This window comes from Paramormyrops kingsleyae, chromosome 16, assembly GCF_048594095.1.
Source record: "Paramormyrops kingsleyae isolate MSU_618 chromosome 16, PKINGS_0.4, whole genome shotgun sequence".
Lineage (NCBI taxonomy): Eukaryota > Metazoa > Chordata > Actinopteri > Osteoglossiformes > Mormyridae > Paramormyrops > Paramormyrops kingsleyae.
Window position 1 is genome coordinate 14,302,583 of NC_132812.1, and position 25,453 is coordinate 14,328,035.

A 25,453-nucleotide genomic window follows, 5' to 3' on the forward strand; every position below is an offset into this window, starting at 1 on the left:
TACACTAAATAATTAAATAATTACGTATTACTCATTTAATTTTATTGTATAGTTTCCCAAATGTTCCTAGATCGTAAATGGATTTAGAAAAAAAACTACGTCGATTACATCTTAAAGCATTACGTGGACAAAGGCGCTGTATTCCAATATTAAAATGCTGAATCAATTTTTTTGTGAGGGAGGGGCTGGGGAAAGTATGCTTTTGAGCTGAGAAGTTCGCCGATATCGTGTTTTTATACTGTCGATAATGGTTGTTTTTACTCAATATTATGTGATAAATATGTTTACAGACTGTGCACGGAAAACTGTTTCACTTCACCCTTGTTGCAAAAAACGTCGCGAATCTTTTTTTAAAGTTATGCTATCGCCCAATAACATTGACAGCATAAAGAGCTGGAAGATGGATGGGCGGTTACCCTTTCAGACCTTTTGGAACTTGCTTGATTTAAGTTGATTGCTGTGGAGGAGTTTCATTTAGGTCATAATAGATTTTCCCTTGTTTAATCTGATTGATTATTTCAGCGTTTGGCTTTGGGCGTACCTGCATATACGATCCCGTGAAAAATTCGCAAAAAATTGGATGCCGCTTTCTATACATCAGATGCTGAAGGAATTTAAAGGGGCAGTAAATTTGTCTACAGGAAATATCACCCATATGTAATTCTGCCCTGGATTGCAACACAATAAAACAGAAATAAATGCAGTTATTTGGATTATTACTCCAAACAAATGACAGTATAGTGATTCTTGTGTTGCACATTCTTCTCAATGAAACCGAAGACAGAAATAATTGTGTGGAACAAAGTAAGACGCCGTGTATACGTTTTGTAAGTATGGGTGTGTTGCACAATATGTGGTACGGACGTGGAAAAGATTTAGGCCTATAGATGACAATCCTTACCCATATTGGGTAAATAGCCAAACTGCCCACACAATGTCATAAATACTTAAGTTTTCAGTTTTTTTAGTAGTCCATTTCATGGTTTATCTGAAATTTCATCGACGGGATACGTACGCCTTGTTAATAGTAACGTTAGGGTTATCTTGTAGTGGACATTCAGCCACTGCAGTTTGGTTTACTGACTTGACTTAACTCCCAGAATGCAGAGCAAAATCACAGAATTATTTATATATACAGCATTGTCTAATATGAACATAAAATTAGCTTCTGGTTTAAGACGCAAGCAATTAAAGCGATTATTAATTTTTTTAGGTGTGTTCCTTTTATTTACTCCCACCATTTTAGTTGTAATAATCAGACTAATTTAGAAATTACGTTTCTGAAGTTGCTGATTGTTTTATGATTAAAAAAATAAACAACCATTTGAATACCACGTTGTGTTTTTATTTTCAACTAATTGCTGAAACCGTAACTAGAATCCTTTGAAAGTTATTTTGTGCAAATAATTTGGTAATTTATTTTTTAGAAAATTTTTTTTTTTTTTAAATGTCCGTGCAGCGTCAGGTTTACAGTCAGGAGGCATACTGCCTCGATTAGTACGGTATTTTTGCCTTTTTATTTTTATTTCAGAAAACGGAAATCTTTAATTTGGTGACGTGGTAGTGTTGTTAGGTAAAACGAATGGTAGTGAATAGACCTTATATTGGTCCAGCAGCACTAAAGTATGGAGCGGGATTCGAACCACCTTGAAATGCAAACAGGACTTCGGCATACGCGGAAAAACAATCAACGAGGTATCGAATGATGCCGCCTAGGAATGTGGATCTTGAACTCACTTCCTTGCCGGGGAACACGCGTTTGAAACTGCTGCAGAATAGACATGAGAGCTACTCTGGTGTCTTGGAAATCATGGCCAGTTACATCCACCGCCTGCTGCAAGTGTTCCAGAAGCCACTTTATAAATGATAAAATCCTCGCTCACAGCGTCATTTTCTACATGCTGGAGTAGGGAGAATATTTCCTGCTTAAATATTTATTTATTTATAAATATAAATATATTTATATAAACATTCTGAAGTGAGGCAGCCGGGCACAGCTGGGGTACCGTGGCTGTCACCTCATCGATTAGATCTAGCGACTGTCCCAGACCGGTTTCCGCCACCACGCCCCCCGCTGGATAGAGAGCTGTGATTGGACAGTGATTACACTTCATGTGGCATGATTTCAGCATGTACTTTTCTAAAATAAAAATAAGCCGGTACAGCAAAGCAATTGTGGCCATCGCATTTCGGTGTGATGTGGCTGGATTTCGTCGTTTAATTGTGTGTAATGTAAACCCTCCTAATTGTTTTTCTGGAGGATCGTTAAATAAGATGTAAAGCTATGGAATGATGGTTTTGCTTTTCGTTGTGTCACATTATCTTCCCCACACTCACTGAAGAGCAATGCCTCTTAGTCCCAGTAGCAACAAAGGATGAGAGCATATCTATACATCTAGTATCCGTATTTGTACGATATATTCCAGTTCCATCCTTCCTGATGTGACTTGGGGATTCGATTATTAAATAGGCTAATTGCTCCGAAACGATCTTCTTCAATTTCTCATAATAATAAAAAATAAGTACAGGAAAAAGTGAGAATCTCAACCTTTGTCACATGAACTTAATTTTTACTCGGCGTATTTAAAAGTGGGTGATCAGTATGACTGCTTATATCTTTACGTTGGTTATTTATTTTCTCTATAGTGTTTAAGTATATTTTCCGTAATTGTTACATAGCATTGCAGTTAGGTTTTGCCATTGAACTGATTTGCAGAGCGTTTTCTGAATAAGAAAACTGAATTTCGCGCACAGTACTTGTGACCATAGATATATATGCTTGTGACGCTCCTGTAACCCGGAAAAAATAAGAGAGGCCCGGATATAATCGCCAGCTTGTAAAAGCTAAGCGCTTGACTCAATTCTTGCACAAAACCGCTTGGACTACAAGTGCTTTCGGGAGAGTTATGTCCAAAGACAGCTTTCCATCTTCTGCTCCTAAGAACTGCCAGATTGGATCCAGGTTTGTCCCCGATCAATGATCACATACGTCTTACTCTGTGATGTCTTTTAACACCAAATTAAATTGCGTTTTAATTTTATGAAATGTGATATGTGACTGCAGAAGCAATGAAGCAGCTAGCGGGTTTATTATAAGCGCACCAAATGGATTCTTATGGTTGCTTGAGTTTAATTACTCATCACTTTGCCTTTTAAAAGACAGTTTACAAAGCTTGTCACAATGAAGATATTAGTAGTGTTGTTGGTGGGTTATTGATTTAATGTTTTGTTTCCTTTGATGTTGGAGGAAGTCGATTAATCGGTGTGTCAGTTAACTGATGGGTTTAGCATTGATGTGGATGGATGGATGGATACATTGTATATTTGGGGTCCACACTCCCAAAATTTGGTACTTGATTTGTTGAATTTCAAATTATAAAGGATACTGTTAAACATGCCTACAGTGTGAATCTGCAGCCTCCTCCGACTGAATGTCCTGGGAAGACACCTATTCAAATTCTGCATGAATATGGGACAAAGCTCGGCAAGATCCCAGTGTATGTTTTGGAAAAGGAAGAAGGTGAAGCGCACCAGCCGACTTTCGTTTTTAACGTGACCATAGGAGACGTTAATTGCAAAGGTTTGTGCTTGCCTACGTCTGGTACTAAAAGTGTTGATTCATGGTACAGCAGAGTAATAATAGTACGGCCGAATGCTGCTGGCTTGCACGATTGGAAGGCAAAATCATGCACTTGTCTTTAAAAATTGTTGAATTTAAAGGGCATAACTTGTCTGTCTCCACACCGCAGGTCAAGGCGCAACCAAAAAAGCGGCGAAGCACCAGGCTGCAGAGGAAGCCCTGAACATCTTACAGTCCGAGTCTGCCATCAAGTGAGTCGCATCGTCTTTTTGAAGCGGTTCGTAGATTTAAACCGCTGAATGTCCGTTTCTCCGTCTCTAAAGCCTCCTGTTAGTGAAGACAGAAGATAATGTGCCAGAAGTTGAGCAAAACGAGCAATCCAACCCCATTGGGATCCTGCAGGTACAGCATATGCATATTTTATGACGTTACTTATTTTTTTGTTTACCGTGGTGTAACAAGCATGTAAAAGGATATTTAAACTGTTTATTGTATGGAACGGTGACGGTGTAGTACAAAGGCGTGGGGTCGTGTTCAACCCACTTATTCTGACGTGAGTGTGAAATACTCTTCAAGAACTGGTCATTTGGGGAAGTTGAGTCTGACATCATGCTCGCTCTGCTTCAACAGGAGCTTGCATTACAGAACGGGTGGCGTCGGCCTGAGTATACTTTTTCTAAGGAGACAGGACCACCTCACAAAAAGGAGTTCACTGTGACTTGCAGAATGGAGTCCTTCACAGAGACTGGTATGTGGTCCATTCCACATTCTGCTTGCTTGTAAACGTTTTCCTCCAGGGACTGTGGCATCCTTCCACACTCCAAGAACATGTGACTTTGTGAATTGCAGTATCTAAATTGCTCATTATGTGACAGGTTATGATGTTTTGTCCCACCACACTCTCAGAAAAAGGGTAAAAATGTGTACCTTTGCTTGTCCCCAAAGCTGTACCCTCGAGGCTCTGCCAATTGTACCCTTACCTGTAGGTAATTGTACCTTTTATGGTACAGAAATGGACTCTGATGAACATTTTTGTATCATTGATGGTACATTAATGCAGTTTGTCCCTTTGGGATGTTCCTCAGAGTCCATTTCTGTACCTTAAAGGGTACAATTACAAGGGTTCAGCCCCAGTAACAAGTAAAGGTACAAATTTTTACCCTTTTTTTTCCCTAAGAGTGCATGGTGACCCCTGTCACAAACACTCAGGCTAAAGACTCACTGTGACAATGTGCTGGATATATGAATATGGAAGATATTTTTGTAGAGTTGCTCGTTGAATCAACACTAGCTACAGCTGGGGAGTAATTCTGTTACTCCTGCTGAAAGCGATCCTTGTGATACAGTTTACACTGAATAATTTCATTTTCATGTAAAACACAACAAAACAATATGTAGTTGGTTCGTCGAATTTGAAAATGTTCCCACTGGATGCCTAGGAGCTGACTAAACAGCTGAAGTGTTTCACTGAAGTTTCCAGCTGAAAAAAAAGTGTTTTAAGTTGCTTTGGAGCAAAGTGTTCGCTGAAAGACTAAATTTAAATGCACATATCTGTGCTTTTAGGTATCTCAGTGGGTACTGAGATCTCAAGGTCAAATCTAAGTCGTGTGACGAATCGGTTCAGAATCATTATTAGGTGCTTTCAAATTGATGTTGACTCCTGGTGACATCCTGACATCTCTCTATGTCTTCAGGATTCCCTGCAGCGTGATATTTGTCATAGTGATGATTGAGATTTCAGAATAAAATGTGTTAAATGATGGATCTGTTTCAGTTGTTGCTATTTTAAGAGGCACGTCTCCCCGCAGGAAGCGGAAACTCCAAAAAGCTTGCAAAAAAAGCCGCCGCTGAAAAAATGAGAGCAAGACTCCGAAACCTCTCTGGCCACCCCGAGACGCGCTGGGTGGGTAGAGCAGTCATGTGACCACATGCGTCACCGAAACGAAGGCTATAGCGGAGTGAGAAGAGGAGAATGTATGGAGCAGCGTTTGGCATTTATACCCACGTGTGTCGCCACTTGCTCTTCAGGCTAAGCCCAGTGTCTGGCTGGATAGTCTGCGTAACTCGTCGGGAGAGAAAATCTCCGTGCTGCGAAGAAGTCCCCTCAGTGTCCACAACACTGACTATGTGCAGAAGATGCTGGAACTGGCTGAGGAGCAGGGATTTGAGGTCACATACTTTGACATTGGTGAGTTCTCCCTCTGGTTTGTAAATTGTTTTTTGTTTCTTTTTTTTGGGGGGGGGGGGTGACTTGGTGGGTTAGGACGTTGTGCTAGTGATCAGAAGGTCACTGGCTCACATCCCAGGCTTGGCAGAAAGATTTCGAAGTCAGGCCCTTCAGCAAGGCCCTTAACCCCCATTCCTCCTGGGACCTGCCTTCTCAGTTGTACTTTGCTTTAGATAAAAAGTCTCTGCTGAACATATTTATAGTTTGAAGGCCAGAAGAAACTAATATATATATATATATATATATATATATATAATTTAATTATTTTTTTTTTTCCTTCGACCCAGCCGTGTCGTCCGTACAGCTTTCACTGCTGGCTTCTCTGTGGACCAGGCCATGGTGTTTTAACATCTGATGCTTTTATCTAAAGTGACTTATCGTAGAGGGATGGGTTACAGATTACGTGATATCCCTGGGATTTGAACCTACGACCTTTGCATTGTTGGTATAGCGTTTTTCTTGTCGAGCTAGTTGAACACGTCTGGTTTGTGTGACAGGCGAGTTGACGGTGAACGGGCATTACCAGTGCCTGGTGGAACTCTCCACCGCGCCCATCGCCGTGTGCCATGGCACGGGGATCTCCTGCAGTAACGCCCACAACGACGCGGCGCACAGCGCTCTGCAGTACCTGAAGGTGGTGGCCTCCGCCAAGTGACCTCAGGGGTGGAGCTTTGCCACATGTTCACGGTCGCGTTCGCTCGACCTGTCCTCACGGTCTGCTTCTGACACAACGTCACTTTAGACCCGCCTTTGGATGACCATCATCAGCGGTCACTGTGTGACTAAATGCCTCCATCCCTCGAAACACAATTTTGAAAACCAAATACAAAATAATTAGCGACAATTTACATTTTAATTTCTCAAAAATGTCCTATGTTTTTTTTTTTTTTTAAACATTTTCTGGAGTTCAGCACTATCTGGGAGTTATCTGTAGTTTAATTTAAAAACATGGCGCCCTTCATGAAGTTATTTTTTTTTTATATCCTTACAGCATCCAAAATGATGTATTTTAGTATTTAAATTTTATTCATGTAATGTTGAATAAATCAATATTTTTAAGTTCCCTCAGATTCTTTACATTTGACTTCAGTTACCCTACAGCCTTTGGAAGTCTAGCGGTCCTACAGGCTAATAATTATGAGACATACCTTCCTACGTGAAATGTTTGCTTCGTTTGGCCTTTAAGTTGCTGTTTGGTAATGTTCAAATGTAATATAAAGCTTTTAATGAAATACCAACATCTAGATTTTATTTCATGTGTCCTTCCCATGTTAAACTACTTTCAAAACCAGTACCAATATCCATCAATCTTCCAAGTAATTATCATAATCATGTCCTTCAGAATACTGATTTGTGAACCAGTTTGTATTTGGAAACCTGTTTCAGGACCCTCATAAGCCTATAAGTGTAAATTTAATCAGACTTTTCCATGTCCTGTTGTTAAGCAGCATGAAAGTTGTCAGTGTAAAACTTCACCTGATCTTACCAGAGACAGATGAGTAAATGTCTGTGTGACCTGTTTTCCTTGAAGCAGTAATTAAAACTCACCAAATGTTAGGCAATTTCTAATATTAGGCGCAGCATCAAATTCCCCTATACCTGAGTTCTGTATGTTACAGCTGAACTTGTTTCCCATAGCAACATGTTTGCAGTGAGTGTTTAAAAAGTAATAAGCTTACAGGAACAGCTATACCGAGGTCATATATGGGTAACAGCACAGAAACCCAATAATGTTTTGGTTCCATGAAGCTTTCCAAAGCAATTCAGACAATGATGGCAAAAACTGGCTAGTGGAGTTAAGCAATAATCTGTGTCCTTTGTTTTAAGAGTTTTCTGTGAAATGTCAGTTTTAACCCAGAGTTTTCTTAGTATTTCATACTCTTTATTCAATATAGGTATCCGTCGACTTCCATCCTATCGTGTCCCGTCTGATCACGTTTATGTCCAAGGTCCATAGTAAATAATATACACTGATGGAGAGATGCCTGAAAGCGGGTGTAGTAGGCCATTAGCGGGTGTAGTAGGCCATTAGCGGGTGTAGTAGGCCGTTAGCGGGTGTAGTAGGCCGTTAGCTGGTGTAGTAGGGCGATAGCGGGTGTAGTAGGCCGTTAGCGGGTGTAGTAGGCCGTTAGCGGGTATAGTAGGCCGTTAGCGGGTATAGTAGGCCGTTAGCGGGTATAGTAGGCCGGTAGCGGGTGTAGTAGGCCGTTAGTGGGTGTATCACTTAGTGTAACAGGCGCAGGACAATGGGCAGCCCTGCTAGCCGTTTAATGACCCACTGCCCATATCTAACTTGTAATACATATGCACACAGTAATGTAAATGTAATGGAGAGCTACAATAAGCAGATATAAAGATACAGTGCCTGTACTGTGCTATTTTGTTACATAAAAAGACAATGTACTGTACAATAAAATCTGTCAGCTCCTACTGTTTGCTACCACATGCATCTTTTAATTTCATAGGGCAATCAGCACTTGATTTTTACCTGTAATTTAAGTGCAATCTCTCTCTTTATTATAAAGTGTTGTGATTTTATATTTACATTATCATTTGCTGTACTGTGTGTACATTACTGTGCTGTACTTAATGTCTTGTCTCTCTCCTATAACTACTGAGCTATACCCAAATTGACTTCTGTGGTCCCAGTCCCAAATGAGAACATAAGTCGACGGATACCTGTGTTCCCGTGTATGAGTTTGATTTAGGGGTGTGTTTTTATTAGGCTTGCTATATTTAACAGTAAAAACCCCTCGAGTGTTGTGTAAGGTATTCATTTCGAGACACACATACCCACCCACCCAATTTATCATTTATGATGGCGATTAAATATGCACTCAGGTCTGAGAGATTGTCTTACTAATTTTACAGACTCAGAACTAGTTTGCTCCTGAGTATGAACACGGAACCAAGGGGCACTGGTGTTTAACAGTCAGAGAGACCCCTGCTGTGTGTTCTGTTGCCATACTGTCTTCGGAAGAGTCAGGATGTTGACGTGTCCCAGTGACACTTCATGTATTCTGCTTTTCGGTAATCAGTCAGATGCCTGCCTGTCAACCACATGCCTACACCTGCTTCCTGAAAGCCGTGGTACACTATTACATTTAATCATGTTGTGCATAATGATTTGGTGTAAATTAGCTGAAAAGCTTGTAGCTCCAAATCCTAACTGGAAGTATGTAGAATATGTGACATTTGAAGGAGAACATTAAAATATAAAGTTGTGTAGTTGGTCATTGTCTTGCATTTATTGCTCACCTTGGCAGAATTAATTCACCTAGTTTTACTAGGCCTATTTAAGTCAACTCATCAGTGAAGGTCAGCTGTTACGGTGTAGCCCTAAAGCGTTGGAGATGGTGTCGACTCTGGTGATGGTCTAACAGTCCAGGTTTCAGAAACCGGCTGGGTAAAAATAGACGAAAGTTGAACTGATGGACCAAGTCAGGATCCAGGAGCAGGCAGAGATCAGGCACGGCACAGACAGTAGGCAGGGCAGGAAAATAAGCCCAGGGACAGAAAAACTGGCAATAACCAGGAGACAAAACTCACAACTAACTGGACAATCTCACACCAGGGTTCTATAGATGGGGGACTACAACAGGGTACAACAAACAACCAGATGGTCAGCACCTCAGACTATTCAAGCAAAGTTCCTTGGCAAACCAGTTTGACTGGTTCTTCAGGACTGCAATCCTAGTTCATTGTGGAAGGTGTGGCAGGTTTGTCCCCTGTAAAAGGAGAGGATCTAGGGAGGACATGCTGGAAGGCATCCCTGCCAGTCGCAGGATCAAATCCCAGAGTCAGCGCAGTGCTTTCGCTGTTGGGCCCTTAACTGAGGCCTTTAACCCCCAATTGTTTCAGGAACTGTCTGATCATGTCATTTTACCCATTGCTTTGGGTAAAAGCTTCTGCTCAATAAATAAATTGTAATTATATTAGTATATTATGGCATATGCAGATGTTTTGTATGTTTATAGTTTCATAACAAAGACAACCTGCTGAATTGTTTTTTTTTTTATTATTATTAGAACAAGCACTATATAGCAGCAGTGTACAGTGTTCATGAAAAGATATGTTTATGTAGGTATACAATTGCACTTCAGAAGAGATCCATCAGAAAATGGATTAAATCGACTAAGCTGGGAGACCAGCGCGACATCGAGTGATGTGCGTCAGTCTGGAAATTAAACAAGAAAAGAAAATAAAATCCTAAAGAAAAGAAGGGAAAACCTCATGTAAGGCATTCGCAACATTCACTGGCAGACTGTCCTTTTTTACATGCGTGTATAATAAACAGTGAGATGTATGAACTGCCGGGGACTCTAAGCCGGTCTTGCGTACTATATTCTAAGTGGCTGAGACGCTTGGTGCTTTTTGTGTCATCAGTTTGCGTGACTAATTACAACAGATGTGTTTCCGTTTTTCCTTTACAGTCAGCCGGTATCTTTCCACCGAGGAAATCGCCGTAATAACGGAGCGCCACGTAAATATGTCCCGTGAGGGAAATCTCTATGGAAAAACTTAAGTTTGAGGAATAAGGGCCGGGTTTCGTTTTACAGTCGTTTTGTACCAATTGCCATTATTTCAGATGGATCGCGTCCCGCAGACATCGCGTGTAAAATTTAAAATGAATGACCGGTGCCTGCGCCCGTAGCAGCGGAAAATGTCTTTCCTGATCGGGAAAACCGCTTCCCCTCACTTGCACTAAATTATTATTAAACGGGAAATTCGAGGCTTGTAACCTTATAAATAATCACTTACGTAACATGCTAACAGCAAAAAATAATTTCTACCATGCCCCATTGCCCATCCCGCAAAACACTTCGGAAAGCAGCCCACACTTATAAATGAAAGCTTTAAAAGACACACGGGTGCATGAGAGCTGTCTTTCTTTCGTAATCCCTTAACATCAGGTAGAAATCTGTTTGCTCCGTGTTTTCCACCCCACAGTAATCGGTACTATTGCCTTTCTGAAAGTAAGGATTTACAGTCAAAGCCTGCCTTAAGCATTACTGAAACCCGGGAGTAAGCAATTTCACTGCATTTAATGGAAAGGGTTAACCGAAGCCGTGAGGACGAAGCAATGGAGGAGTGCTCTGCTCAGCCCCAGTGCACTGACATAAATGCACTGCCTGCAGCGTCTTTATCCCACATTCGTCTACACTACTGTAGCAATACACAAGTATTACACTTCAGGGCTTAGTAAATGTGTTAAGGCACAGCAAGTTGAACTTCTGCAAGAGCTACAACTTCTTTTTCAGGCCTACATTTTGGTTTATTTTAGACAATGAAGAGGAAAATGAGAAAACTGCGCTTAAGTTCTGCAGTAAGGATCATTGCAAGACTACAGCTTTACTAACAAAACCTGCCCTCTCACCTCCAGCTGGAAATTCACAATAAACGTAAATAAAAATTCAAAGCATATGTTAGTTGCCTTTACAACAGACTTTTACACTGGCGACACCCCACCCCCAAAATGCACACACATTATGCTTAACATACTCCTTATAAATACTGAAATTAAGATATGAAAATCAAAATAATCGACGTAAATGAAACGTACCAAAAGCGCAATTCCCTTACTCTAAATAAGAGAAACTTAATACGGAAACGCACTACTTTTCTTTTTAATTAAACGGCCGGCACAGTAGGCTATTTAACTTTTAAAATATATATTAAAACTTTTATTATTTAAGATTTAAATTATAGCTGTATGCTCTCTAGGGAAATTGTATTGGTCTACTTAAATACATACGAAAGTCGCTTTTTTCTTATTCAGGTAATTTCAGAAAGAAAATGCAAATATGTAAGAGTTTATTACCTTGTAAATAGTCTGTAGGGTTTGCAAACTGCCCCAAATCTTTTGGTGTGGCTAAATTTAGGTTTACAATGGAATAATATAGGTTTGCCGTAAGATATCTTGTATGAGGGTCTGAAAGCGTGACTGTCACCCCAGATACGTGAGACTTGGTAACCCTGACGTTTGAATTACATGCTTCAGTTCCACAGCTTCTTCAAATATTTCATCGAAATCTTTCCATCTGAAATGTTTTGACCTTCACTGTTATAGTGCAGCAGGACGGTGATCACCATGGTTACAAAATAGACCCAGCTAATCGTTCTCTATTAAATGGACAGCAGGTGGCAGTGTTTGGCCACCAGTTGAAAATGTACAATTGGATCCAATGTCTAGGCGCCATGAAGCCGCGCAATTGTTTTCGAATAAAAAAAATAAATAATAAGGACGAGACTGTCCCACAGTGCATATGTGGTCTTTGAGGATAGCGTAGAACAGGAAGAGATGATGAAGCGCAGTCATTTCACTTCAGCATATGGTGTAAAACTATCTCAGTGTGATTGCCTCCCCAAACTAGCATCATGGCTTGAAATAGAATGAGGAGACATTAGATCTTGCCAATCATCCAGGGCTGGAAAACATCCCCATGAGCAGCCAACTCACTGACACATGCACCAGTATTTATAAACCTATGGTTATTTACCTTCAATAGCCACTGGAACGTGGGACCTGAACTGGAACACCAGTTAGATGCCATACACTATAATTAAACAGGGCAACCATAATTTTCAGGGGTTTTTTTTGTTTGTTTTTTAACTGAGGTTCCCTGTGTTTCAGAGGGGCGTGTAATAATCAACACTCCAGCTACCACCAAGAGCTAAAACATTCTATGTTAGCTATAGGTAGCAGTGAAAGAAGTTTACCTCAATTTCAATTGACCAATGGCTATTTTTTAGCTATTTGACCAACTTAGTAATCTTCAAGTTCTACTCTAAAAATAGTCATCCTATACAAAACTGCTTATCCCAAGAGAGAATACAGCCACAATGAATTAACCATGGCTTTCAGCCTTGACCATTTCTAAAATAAATAAATGTGAATTCAAATAAATATGAATTAGTCCCCCCTAACAAATATGTTGACTTTGTGGTGTAGTCAACTAAGGGTAATCAGTTAGCAAAAGTGAAATATTTTACATAGTTAACATTTTGTTAGTCTCGCACACTTTAAGTCAACATAAATCTTACTAATTAAAGTAGCCCAGTAAACATGCAAGGTAAATGTAGAGATCCAGAGTGAAATCTGAATAACCCGATTCAAACGTCAGTCTAAATCAGTGCTTAGAGACATCCAGTGGGCTTCTCAGGTAGAGCTTCCAGTGAGCTTAGTTGTACTGGGTCTGCTGAAAGTAATGCTGTTTTAAGGCAAAGACATGACAGCTGTAACAGCCTTGGATGGATCTACGAGCTTGGTCAGTGTTCTTTCAAGGTTGCTGGGGGGGACGCTTGCTTCAGAAAAGGGACAGGGCCATACTGGGGGGGGGGGCTTCGGGCTCCGCAGGTCTGGTCGTGTCCACAACTCTGCAGTACTAATGTCATAGAGGAGCTTCTGAACAATTGTGCATAGGTTAAAGCCTGTTTGTTAGTGCTGATGATATGTTGAGCACAGCCTTCTGGGGGACTACCAAAGTTTGGGGTTCTCCAGTTTGCTGAAACCGGGGTCCTTGCGGAGCTCCCAGTACGTACTGTTGGAAACCCACCTCTCCCTCTGGTTGGCATCGATGACCTTCCTGCGAAGAGATGTATGATGTATGAGCAGGGCAGTCAACAACTGTGTTTCCATTAAAGTTTTGCGCAAATTACAAGCAAGTTTTCCGAAAGTCGACAGGGTTAAAATGTCGATAGGCTATGTTTTCGTTAATGGATGTCATGCGAATGATACTATTTATCATCTCATCTCGTACTTCAACATGGAACAGGCTTATGTTACAAAAAGAATTGTTTATGTCTGAGGCTAACGTGTGCCGTTTTTGTTAAGTTCATATTGAAAACAGCGATGAGGAAAGTTATAGTTTGAAATGAAACATGGGGTTGCTACAGTGTCTATATTGCCTATGGACAATTTGGTAACTCCGATTAACCTCAGCATGTCTTTGGGGGGACACCGGAACAAACCCCACGACGACACGAGGAATACATGCAAACTCCACACAGATACAACCCAGGCAGAGACTCAAACCCAGGTCTCAGAGGTATGAGACAACAATGCTAACCACTGCACCACCATGCTGCCCCTGGTACACACCCCTTGTGAATAATTAGCCAAACATAAATCACCCTGAAACACTGTGTTTGCTCAGCTAAGAGGGCGCTGGAGCAGGAGTTCCGAAAGAATTATTTTTGTATACCAATAAATTATGTCCCATCCGTAATGTAACTTCAGCTAGGTTAAATTTCAGAATTACCATACGTAACTGTAAATACTAATTTGCAGTTTTGTAAAGTACTTTTTTGACTCACCACAGAAACCATGACATGCAAATAATAAAAATATTTTTTGAGGGCTTTTACAAAGCCTGAAATTTTCGGTTAGCATCCTGAAAATGCACAATATTTAAGCTGGAACAATCACTAATATAAAGGAAGATTGTAAGGACTTCCAGACATCTGTAGGGGACGGCTGAGCTAGCCTGACCCCAGCTTTCAGCCTAAATGGGAAAGACCTATTCTGGAAATGCCTATGCTAACTGTCTTAGATGTGACCCTAGATCTTCACAATGTATAGAGGTGTCACGTGAGATGACCTCTGATTTCTGTACTCTAGTTCTCTACACTTCTTAAATATCTTCACTACAGTTCCACAGATAACAGGACTCACTTGAAGAAGCGGGGCTGGTGTTTGATGTTATTTTCTTCCTGCCACTTTCTCCTGGTCCTCTGCAGGTCCTCAATGCGCTGTTTCTCTGCGGCTGCCAGATCTACTTTTCCCTCCTCCAAGTACCTGTGTGGCAAAAGAACCAGCTCATGCATTTCCTCCATCCATCCATCCATCCATCCATCTTCTATACCCACTTCTAGAGATTTAACAAAATCCTCATTTACACAGCACATTACACACTAATTCCACAAAACATCTCTAAACCTTAGACTCCCATATCTACATTTTGGTAAAATCCTGTGGTAAACAAAGTGTGATTCTTCATGGTTTGAAATCTAGAATTTTATTCTGGATTTCAAATACCCGCTAGAAGAAGAAGAAGAAAAGAGTCCACAGTTCAGCCTCTATTGGGAAAATTATGACAGTTGTGTAGTGCTTTTTCGAACCTGCAGATGGCAGCATTGTACACAGCACGTTACCAACGTAGGCAAAAATCTAGAAGTGGCTTTTAGCTGTAAGGTCAAACTTAACGTACCTCTGATCAGGGCGGAAACGTGCATCAGTAGGAGGCAGCAGGTCTTTCATCTCGGGACAGAGTTCATTGAGTTCGACTGCAAACCTGGTAAATCCATAGTACAGCTCATAGTCGGTGGGCATGGACCCTAGAAGAAGAGATTTTATTTATTTATTCTATTTATGTATATTTAAGAACAAATTTTAAAAAACCTTATCATAGCGATTTCCACCTCCACCTATTTGTACCGTGGGATAAGTCTGTATATGCGGTATGTGAAGAGACTGGACTTCAAATCATACCGTTACATGACTTGACAGGGTCTGAAATTATATATATAAGGCTGCTGCTTTATTTTATAGTACTGAGGGAGCAGAAGTCCATTGATTGGTATCTCATAAATTCGTTCATGAGATTTATGAAAATGGGTCGGCGTATTTGCTTGACCATAACAATAACCAGTGAAATATGAGCCAGAATTAAACAGCACAAGCTAAGCTTGCAAATATTAGTTTTGCGCAGATACCCAGCCGGAATAATTCTCTATACATTATGAGCCTCTTGTTGCTTAGAAGTGTGTATGCAGTTGGTGTGGTCCGTGGAGTAGGGCGTGGCCCAGTGGACGTGCAGTGATGCACTGCATTGGGGAGGATTCTGGCCTGTTTGCCCCCAAGGCCTCAATGGTACCTGGCCTCCAGATGCACTTGGCTGAGGGGGGCACTCCGCAGTACAGGCCCTCGTGCCACTTGCCAAACAACCGATGTACCACTTTCCCTTCCTGGTCCATGATGAAGCCCTGGACCTCATTAACGTTCGAGCTCCAGTAGTTCCCCTGAGAGACAGCAACAAGAAAGTAAGAACAGGCCCGAGACTGACGCCTCATTCACTTTCACTTATACTGCACGCAAAAAGCAGCAATTAAAATCGGCACAGCATTGTCACTTTTTATAAAGCAGTGAAAAGCTATTTAGTGCCGGCCACGGTTCCCTGAAGGTAGAATGGGAAATCAAGCCGTCCGATTGGCTGGTACCTTGACGAACGTTAGCTTGCAGATGCAGGCGGTGCTTCTGGTGTTCCTGATGGTGATTTCTCCATAGTGCTCGATCCACCTCCGCCCACTGAGAATGTTGTGTATACAGGTGGTGACTTTGTTCCACTCGTAGAGGTCGCCGAACCTGATGGGTACAGCAAAGACCTTCAAGACACAGCTCATGTGTGATATGAAGAACCGAAAAAGTTCTGCACCGGACGAGTCAGACTATATGGTAAGAGGCTCAGTGCATTTCTGAGACCAGAGGAGAAATCTGCATCCAGTGGTTGGCACTAGATCTTTTTTGGGGCCCACAGACAATGAGGAATTTCAAAAAGATTAAGATTTGTGAACCGAACACACTTTCCTCCCCAGTACAGCAACAGTTCCACAAGGTTCCAAAGCGTGGCACAAAGCTCATCGCTGTCGGCATCTCGGAGTGGCGTAATGAGCCTGGCTGGGTGTCAGCCACTGCCACTTGGTGGCTAAATGGGTTATGCCTGGCTGCTGAGGCCTCAAGAGGAGGGTGAGTAGCAGGTTCTAGGAGGATTAGGTTACTTAGAGGAAACTGAAATGGGGGCATGAGGCCTGTATGCTGGGGAAGAGTTTACCTCGGTAACATGACGTTCACCGTCCCGATCGGCAGGATTTCCATAGATTTCCCCCAAAACTTGTTTTTCCATCTGACGTCTGAAAGCCAACAGCGACAAGAGATTCTACTTAAAGCCAAAGCGCACCAGTATCCACGCCGGTTTTCAGTAGTGAAATTAAACCCGTTTTTGTATTTTTGTGTCCTCTAAAAGTGAACGCCACGGTGCACAGGATACAAATTAATTTGACATAATTTCATAAAGGCAAGACATTACACAAGACGCCCCTTCTACCATGAGGATTACGTCATGATACGGAAAGGAGTCTTTAGCAAGCTAGCAAGGCATGTCGATGTAAGGTAATAAAGTTATTTATGGTGTCTTGACCTACCTTGCCAGAAGGTGAACTTTTTGGATTCACAGTGACAAGCAGAGATGGGTGGATGGTGGCTCACCTTGAAAATAAAAAGTAGATACGGTAAAAATATATAGTATATAGTAAAATAGGGTTTATTTTTGGATTTGGATTCATCTCATCACCATAGGAGTTCAGTTCAGTGTGAAATGGAACGAAAAGGTCTTGCCTTTACAAGCAATCTCCCCTTTACAGCCCTACACAAGCGTTGGCCGGCATAGTTTTTTCGGGACCATAAAGAGGTAGGACAGCTCCAAATTTCAGAGAAAATGAGAAAGGGCACATCGCAGAAATCCTAATGTTCCAGATGTGACAGTACAGATTTGCACCATGTTATTCGGAAGAAGCCGAAGCCATATCAAAAGGAGAGTTATATATCTTCATCTGCGGTGAGGCAGCCAAGATATGGCTGTAATAACAAAGATGTCAGCAGCACTCGAGCCAAGCGCGGGACGTAAAGCGCAGCTGGGACTGAAGTAGAGCTTCTTTCAGAAGAACAAGGACATGAGAGAGACAGGAAGGCCTCAGGGGATTTGGCTTCTGAAGGCAGAGATGGCAGCAGGAGAGGGGCATTATGGGAATGAAAACTAAAGGCCCCAGGCCTGAGAAACATGTTGCGAGGCTGTATTCTTGGAGGGTAATTAAATGAGATTTGAAGGCAGGGGGTTTCATGCAAACTAACGACCAAAAAACAAAAACACTCGCAAAACTGATATTTACATTTAACTTTTTTTTCCAAAATAAAGTCATTCACAGATCAAACAAACTACCTAAAATAATCATACGTTTGCAAATGTTCTCAAATAATTTCAGCCTTTGGGAAAAAGAAACACATTAAAAATAGCTGTGTTTGTTCCCGGATGTTGGATGACGTCACATCATACCTGCTCGGAAAAAAAGCGGAGACCCTTGTCCTCTCGTATGCATTCGTAGGTCTCGCCAAGCAGAGGGTTGAACGGCTTACTTCCTGCTCTGTAGTAGGTGGACGAATACCCAGAGACTGCAAAAGCAGCAACAATGACCTTGAGGAGAACAAACCAGTCATTACTTCAGCATACAAATCAACCACAGGAAAAAAAAAAACAGGCCGAACATACGTGTAGCTAGCTACTCTGGAACCAAAGACAGGGAAAGCATCCTAATGCACGGGACATTAATGTCCACCGTACTCAATGGCTATGGGCCGGAAAATGTGCAGTCTCTATCAGCTGGATGCTACCAATAACTTTTATGTGCGGCTCGCCAGAATCACAGAAAGCAGCCGTGCTTGTTATGTTACACAAGCTGCAAAGAGCAGGAGTCACGTAATTGTTCTCCTAGAATGGCAGTATGAGAAAGGCGACATCATTCATGCAGGCGGGAGCGTTGGTTTACAAGTGTCAGCGGGTAATAAAACCGAAGGCTTGAAAATGGAGGGCTCTCGAAAATAAGCACACGCCTTCATGTTTTTGAAGGAAGGGAACTAAGTGTATAGTATAGAATGCTGCTGACAAGACCTATTAAAGAATGAAAGGGCGCTTCCAAGGGGCTCGGCTCGTAAAATCTGCCACGGCGCACAATCGCTCAACTGTGAGGAGGAATTCTGGGGGAACGTAACCGGAATCGCTCTGCGCCGGTTAAAAGGGTGAGAAGGGTCTCTCTCTTGACCAGTGAACTTCTCGCTCACTGCTCCTAACAGCCCTTTGGCTGCTCAGTGTCATGTCATTGTAAGTGGAAACGTTGCAACTGAAAACGTATAAAGACAACAATATTCTTGAAGGGGAAGTGGGTTGTCAGAGTGAGCTCCCTCTGCTGGTTGTTGGAGGAAGGAACAAGTGTAATGCAGAGCTGTAGGGTGTAACCCGGGTAAATGTACAAATCTTTCACTGAGAGCTCCACTTGCTGACAATATCCTGAGGCTGTATGTGTCAAGGGCCAGCTTCACAATCTCAGGGGCCACCTGGGCTTGTGTGTTTCCAGCTTTCTTTCAGGGGTAAACACAGCCAGTGTGTTTGGAGCATTTATAAATCAAGTCTAAAATTCATCTTACACCTTCTGTACCATATTGAATCTCTCAAACTGTATTTTTAGAGAAGTATTAATAATGGCAAGTTTCAAATGTACTGCATCATACCCTTAGAAGGAGAATCAGTGCTAGGAGCGTACCATAAGTTAATTTGTGACGAGTACTGGGAACGTACCATTCTCTCGTAGGGGTCCTCAGTTTCAGCCGCCTTGTCCAGCAGCTCACTGTACTCCAGCTCCTCGCACATGTGCTGCAGGGTATTGAGCGGCTCATTCAGCTCCACTGGCATGGACACCTTCGATAGGTCCTTCCCAATATTGTTCCTCAGGATATTCCACAGGTTAATGTTACTGGTGTCGGGGGAGGGGGCGGGGAGGCACATGCGGCGTCCGTTTCGGAAGGCCCCGCCTCCCAAATCGCCGTTGAGCACTGCAAACAGCAGGATGTGTGTTTTTAGGTGGGAAAAGAACAAGGGCTACAAAATAGCACTACAGTGCTAAGGTGGTTCTAGACATCCGTACAGGAGAATGCTGTGAAACTCCCACGGTCCATTAAAATACCTCGAAATTATAGCTACTCCATATGTATCTTAGTGAAAAAGACCAGGAGTATGGGGAAAACAACTAATAAATACACCACTAGCAGTACAAGGTTTGAAGTTAATAGCACTCAGTCAACTGGACCACCGAGAAGAGCTGCCGATATTAAGGAAGCGTACAGAAGGAAGAGCGATCTTTAGGTAGCGCATTACACGATGCATCACGCAGCACCTCAGAGCCATTCAAGGTCAGGCCCGCCCTGCTTAAAAAGCGGCACAGCGAAGCTCAGCACAGGGCCCTCCCCAGCACGAGCGGCACGGATGCGTACTTTGCCGGGAGATGTTATCCGTCACGCTGGCATTGTCCTCGGAGATGTTATCGCTCACATCGCTGACGTATGACTCATCATCTGAAGCCTGGGGACGGAAACAGGTGGGTTTAGACTGAATCGCTGACCATTCAGCATCATGGTCGGGGTTATAAATGTGTAAAAAAAAACACTGATCTCTGTTAGCTAAACCTACGGCCTGTGCCCTCAGCGGAGTATGCAGGATGGTGTTCGGATTTCTCCATCAAAGAGAGCCAACATCTGTAGAAGGCCGAATGATCTGAAAATGTGCAACAGTAAATCCACCCTGCACCTTATCTACCACAGCTTATCTACCAGCTGGATAAACAAACCGATAATAACTGTATAGTGTTGAGTTTTTGTGATTTCTTTTGTGGTATAATTCCTTTTTCATTTAGTTATATAGTGTTCATCATGTCTACTTGTATCTTTGTCTATATGTGCAGTTGTAGCTGAAGGAATTTTACTCCCTGATCAATAACGTTTTTCTGATTCTGATCTGATTCTGATCTGATTCTGATCCTCAGGGTGGCACAGTGGCGAATGCCACTAAGTTGTAAACAGTAGACTGTGGTGTATATCCCCTGCTGTTGTACCGTCCAGTGTGGCGCTTAACTTAAGCTGGTCCAATAAAATGCCCATCTGTAAAAATGAGTAAAAACTGTAAGTTGGTTTGGGTAAAAGCATCAGTTCATTGTACTTCAGCTTCCTGCCTGAACAATAAGTGCCAGGGATGAATGTGAGCCATGCGGACAGCCCAACAGCACACCGCGGTCAATCGCCCACGTGCTGCCGTTGTGTGATCCTTCCCCCAGGCCCTATGAGGCATCTCCCAGGGGGTCGTCGCACCATTTACATGTCCGGGGAATGTCAGGAATGACAACTGGAGCTGTCATGCCCCAGAGAAAGTCAACAGGCACGGAGATATTGCCTGTTGACGGATACCAGGGTTGTGGACGTCTGGGTAGCAGCAAAACAGATCTTTGGTCAAACGATAAAGAAGAGAGCTGTCAAGGTAGGGAATTTAAGGTCGTCCCTTTCATGCATGAATTATCAAAGGACGTTTTTCTAGGTGGTTTTCTTACACCGCCGGATTTCAAAGGCAGAATTGACTCTTGGGAGCACTGATCAAACTTGCCTGTCCTCGAATATAATTATCCATGGACCCACTGGTTACCAGTATCTTGTATTTGACAAAAATAACTTTAAATCAACTGTCCACATGTGTGGCCACCATGAATGAAAGGGGTAAAATAGAGAACCGGCAGTAATGGTGAAAGCAGTAGTGTGGAACCAGACTATAAAGGGAAAAGACTCTTATTCCTTGGTTGCCATTTCTGACCTTCTAACCTGTTTTACTTCAGGTCTTCACACCCAGCTCATTAAGTGCTGGAAAACCATTGGCATGACGACACAACCACGATTTAAGTGTCTCGGCGGCGGATTCAGAGACCACGCCTCACGCTCCCCTGCTCATCTCCACCCAGAGGGCCCCTCACCTCATTTTCTGATGAACTCGCTGACAGAAGCACTTCCTGGGCGTCGAAGAACTCCGACACGGACTCGGACATGGAGAGCCTGCTCTCATTGGACGTCTGCTGAGTCAGGGGGATTCCTGCGCAGATCGGCTCGCCTGGCTGGAGGGTGGGGCAGACACAAGCGGCTGAGGAGAGCCCCATCGAGTGCCGGGGAAACCCTTGCCCGTGAATTTGCAGGAGGAAGGTTAGATCCCCCCAATAATGTCCAGCACCATAAATAACCCTGCAGTGGTCCTCGATTCTTATTATTTATGTGATCTATAGCAGCAAATGTGCAAAGCTTGCAGCTCTGAACCCAATATGCGTCCAAAGATGGTTTCTGCAGATGATGACAACAGTCCCCCCCCCCCCCCCCCCTTCAAGGTCTTAAGTGTTCATGACTGCTTCAGTCTTCCTTCCATCTCCATTGATGACCAAGTCAGCACGTTTCTTCAGTTATTTAAGGATCACAACTGAAATTGTAATGGACAGACAGCTGGCTTTTCTACCGTCGGGGCAAAACGGAAAAGCTCAGTAAGCAACAACACAGGATCCATTTTAGGCGATTTATAGACGGGAGGGACAAGACTGACAGGTCATGCTGACAGCTCAACATGATCAATGACCCCATTAACGTCTTGAGATGACAGAACCAGCCTCGCCGTCATGTGATTACTGATGACCAGCAAAATAATTGCAGAGACATGCTAATATACTGTAATTAGCCTCCATGTGAACAGCTGACCACACTCAGCCTAGTGAGGATTAATGCATCCAGGTGCCACCACACCAGCGAAGCTTCGGAGTGACACTCTTTGATTACAGGCATCACATTATGTCCATTCAATGGTCAATGGTTTTATTTAATTTTTAAAAAAGGGGGAAAAAAAAGAAAAAAGCAGGAGAAAATGGTTGTCAGTACCTCATTGGGGCTGGGGATGATATTCACGCTGACCACTTGCTCAGACAGGACGGACTCTGAATGGATGCGGCTGAGTCGGGTTCGAAGCTCTGCATTTTGGGTCAGTGCCTAATGAGCAGTCACGACACATTACCAAACGAGCTTTTTTCCTTTAATTACACTCAGTTTGCCTGGCTAAAAGACATCTCCAACAGTGTTTACTCCACAGACGTTCAAATAACAAGTACGGTGACATAAATCAAAGCAGATTACAGCTTTAATTGTGGCTTGTATACATCCGGACGGGTTGACGATGTATCACAGACACAGAATGCAGGCTAGTACTTAATGTCTTAGTGTGAACGTACACATACACACCCACACAAATGCAAACCCTGTATTATTACTTGCCTTCTCATTTTTAATGTTTAATTTTCCCCATCCTGTACCGATTCATATTGCCTTGGTTTTGTACAGCATTCAATACTCTAGATGTTGGCTTTCCATCACATACTGTTTACCAGATACTCTTTACTTGATTATGAGGAATGAATAAACAAACAAACAAATAAATAAATAAAATGGGTTGTCTGCAATGTAATTTCGCATCTAATGAAAGTAAAAGCATTTGCTGAAATGGAGCACTTGACTGCAGACAAGAAAATGCCATTTTGGGGAGAGAGGAGAAAGTAAATATGTTAGTAAATATTGTGTGAGTGACTGTCAGTTTCGTACGGAAATGTTTCCCTGGCACTGATACTGCGAGCGTTAAGGGCCGTCTGAAAAACAAACGGTATTAATTATTCACGAATAACGAGTCTTGTGACACAATGCATGGTGATTGTGGTGGTCCGCTGGGGGTGCGTTTCAATTTTATCGCCGGGCGCATAAAGGCGTCCTGGCGGGAATGAATTAATGAACTACACGTCAAATCGCATGCGGGAGTCTGCCTTTTCATTATCCCCCTCTTCCTGAAACGGGAAACCTTGGCTGACTCCTTCACGGACGTACGTCTCTTTATTCGCAAAGCTGGCGTGACGTATCAGCCATTATTGTGGTCCCGGTTCCAGTTGTTTGATTAATTGCCGCCGACCTCACAGGCTCTTAAGAGTACTGTGGCCAAAGGGCGTTGCATAGTAAAATGAGGTTTTCTAAACAAACACAGTCAAATGAACACCTGAAACTCAAAAGTCTGCAAAAGCAAAACCTACCAGGTATCACAATGGCTAGTATTCATTTACAGCGGGGATGGGCAATCTTATCCACAAAGGACCAGCGTGTATGTAGGTTTTTGGGATAAACTTTAGGTCAGCTGTTCAAACCCAGGCGTGAGGGCTCTTCAGTCAATCAGTCCTATAATTAGTAATCAAACTAAGGAGTTGCAGTGAAAACCCACATACACTGCAGCTCTTTCTGGATAATACTGGCCACCCCTGATTTACGCAGTGGAAGCTTTAGGACTGTAAAATAATGAAATTTAATCAATTTTAAGTGGATATTTGTGAGAGGGTTTGCCTTACTGTTTACTGAGACAGAAGTATGGGCAAAAAATAATATTTATTGCTGTGAATAACATGCAGAAGATAAACTTAAAGAACAAAAATGCTTATTGGGAGGCCAACATATATGAACACACAAGTTGTATCACTCTCTGGTTAGTGGTTGGTCTTTAAAATATATTTCTTTGTAAATTTATATGTAAATAGGTGAAATACCACTACATTACGATACAAAACTATCTGATAATGGAGCTAGACATTTGAAATACAAAAAGTAGAAAAGTAGAAGAATTGTAAAATTGATGCTGTGTAAATTTGTTCATTCATAATCTTCATCTCATTCAACTAGATGAACATCATGGGGATTCTAAGGCTTACAAGTGCAAAACCAAGTCATAATCATAGAAATCTCCCTAAATGATTGTACTTGTCAAAGTAGGCTGGACAAATAACAAAAAAATGTACAGATTCTGATTTGTTTACTTACTTAAGCTGTTAGTGAGACCCATCACTGTTATTTTCATATATGCTGGCATGCAATATTTCATTCTTTCCAGTAATTTTTGTTGATGAAATATTTAGTCTTCAACATCCCCAGTGACTTAACTATTGCTGTCAAGTGTGAATGGTATATGCTTCTGTATAAAAAGTGTCTCAGTTGTTTAAGTTGGGTTTGCTCTAAAAATCTAATCCCAACAGAATAATGTTTGCTTCTGATCGACAGATTTACAGCTGAATTATCCATATATTAATAGGTTAACCTGCACGTTATTGAGGTTACTCCATTATAAGTTCTTTCTCATTTTTCTGTGCATGATATTTTTGTGGTCTCCATGATTACACCTTACTCAATCTACCCTAACAGCTCACGCATAATTAATCTAGTGGTGATTAAGTTGCGTTAGAGAACGTATTTACTGTTTTTATCCACTTAAATCAGCGTGTAATCTGTGATATTCAAACACTGCTTGTTTCCTACTGTCGGTTACGAGCCTGTCCAACCCATTAGCTTCTTTATAGCTGGTTTTGGGGTGTTAATTTATGCTTTATAGTGTGTCTCACAGTGCTTTTGGTTTCATTAGCAGCTTTCATTGTCTCATTAAAAGCTTCTAGGCATCTCGCATGACAGACCATGACATTCATATTTATATTTTTTCTGGTTTGTGATAGACAAAAAGTTCAGAAAGGAAACAGTCACATTACCGTTTTTGCTGTAATATCTCGGATGCGGAAATTTCACAAAGGAGGGAAGGAAGCAATCGAGGGGAGACATGCAAGGCAGACAACCGAAGTGCGGCAATGCCACCCGAGACAACCCACCTGGGAGAGGGACCTCCTGAGGGTCAGGATCTGGGCAGTCTGTCCCAGCTTCTCCTGATCGGAAAAGACCTGCTTGATTTTCTCCTTCTCAATTGCTACGGTATTGAAGGCTGATTTCAAGAGAGAGTGAACTGTAAAGGGGGGGGGGGGCAAATGAATGTATGAATGAATGCAAACAAAAGGAATTAAGCTACAAAACTACATAATAAGAGAAAAATCTATGTAGCTTCTAAAAATACAACAGTGTGGTGTTATGTTCTCAGTCAAGGTGAGAACTCATCTAGTAACTATGG

At 42.1% G+C, this 25,453-nt stretch overlaps 2 protein-coding genes across 7 annotated transcripts in view; one reads left to right on the forward strand and one right to left on the reverse strand.

Moving 5' to 3' along the window:
• The first annotated feature begins 2,822 nt into the window (after nucleotides 1-2,822).
• prkra (protein kinase, interferon-inducible double stranded RNA dependent activator) lies at nucleotides 2,823-9,035 on the forward strand. 2 transcript variants are annotated; one of them, XR_011983058.1, is made up of 9 exons: nucleotides 2,823-2,962; nucleotides 3,405-3,580; nucleotides 3,750-3,831; nucleotides 3,904-3,982; nucleotides 4,211-4,328; nucleotides 5,389-5,483; nucleotides 5,609-5,768; nucleotides 6,305-7,831; nucleotides 7,872-9,035. XR_011983058.1 is itself a non-coding variant. In XM_023801690.2 (8 exons), exons 1-8 carry the CDS (start codon nucleotides 2,907-2,909, stop codon nucleotides 6,460-6,462), a joined length of 924 nt encoding a protein of 307 aa, XP_023657458.1. In that variant the 5' UTR covers nucleotides 2,823-2,906; the 3' UTR covers nucleotides 6,463-9,035. The 2 variants fall into 2 exon arrangements, 1 of the variants encoding a protein (XP_023657458.1); XM_023801690.2 differs by having other exon boundaries at nucleotides 6,305-9,035.
• Nucleotides 9,036-11,227: 2,192 nt separating this feature from the next.
• osbpl6 (oxysterol binding protein-like 6) overlaps nucleotides 11,228-25,453 on the reverse strand; it is a 38,155-nt gene continuing 23,929 nt past the window's right edge. For all 5 annotated transcript variants that reach the window (XM_023801685.2, XM_023801683.2, XM_023801687.2 and 2 more), the window contains 13 exons: nucleotides 25,161-25,291; nucleotides 22,363-22,470; nucleotides 21,423-21,560; nucleotides 19,903-19,990; nucleotides 19,211-19,464; nucleotides 17,915-18,052; nucleotides 17,007-17,070; nucleotides 16,637-16,715; nucleotides 16,026-16,170; nucleotides 15,683-15,827; nucleotides 15,017-15,143; nucleotides 14,482-14,604; nucleotides 11,228-13,393 (listed from right to left, as the gene is read on the reverse strand). In XM_023801685.2, coding sequence (XP_023657453.1) covers nucleotides 13,285-13,393; nucleotides 14,482-14,604; nucleotides 15,017-15,143; nucleotides 15,683-15,827; nucleotides 16,026-16,170; nucleotides 16,637-16,715; nucleotides 17,007-17,070; nucleotides 17,915-18,052; nucleotides 19,211-19,464; nucleotides 19,903-19,990; nucleotides 21,423-21,560; nucleotides 22,363-22,470; nucleotides 25,161-25,291 — 1,649 coding nt within the window. In that variant the 3' untranslated portion in view covers nucleotides 11,228-13,284. The remainder of the gene's footprint in view (nucleotides 13,394-14,481; nucleotides 14,605-15,016; nucleotides 15,144-15,682; nucleotides 15,828-16,025; nucleotides 16,171-16,636; nucleotides 16,716-17,006; nucleotides 17,071-17,914; nucleotides 18,053-19,210; nucleotides 19,465-19,902; nucleotides 19,991-21,422; nucleotides 21,561-22,362; nucleotides 22,471-25,160; nucleotides 25,292-25,453) is intronic.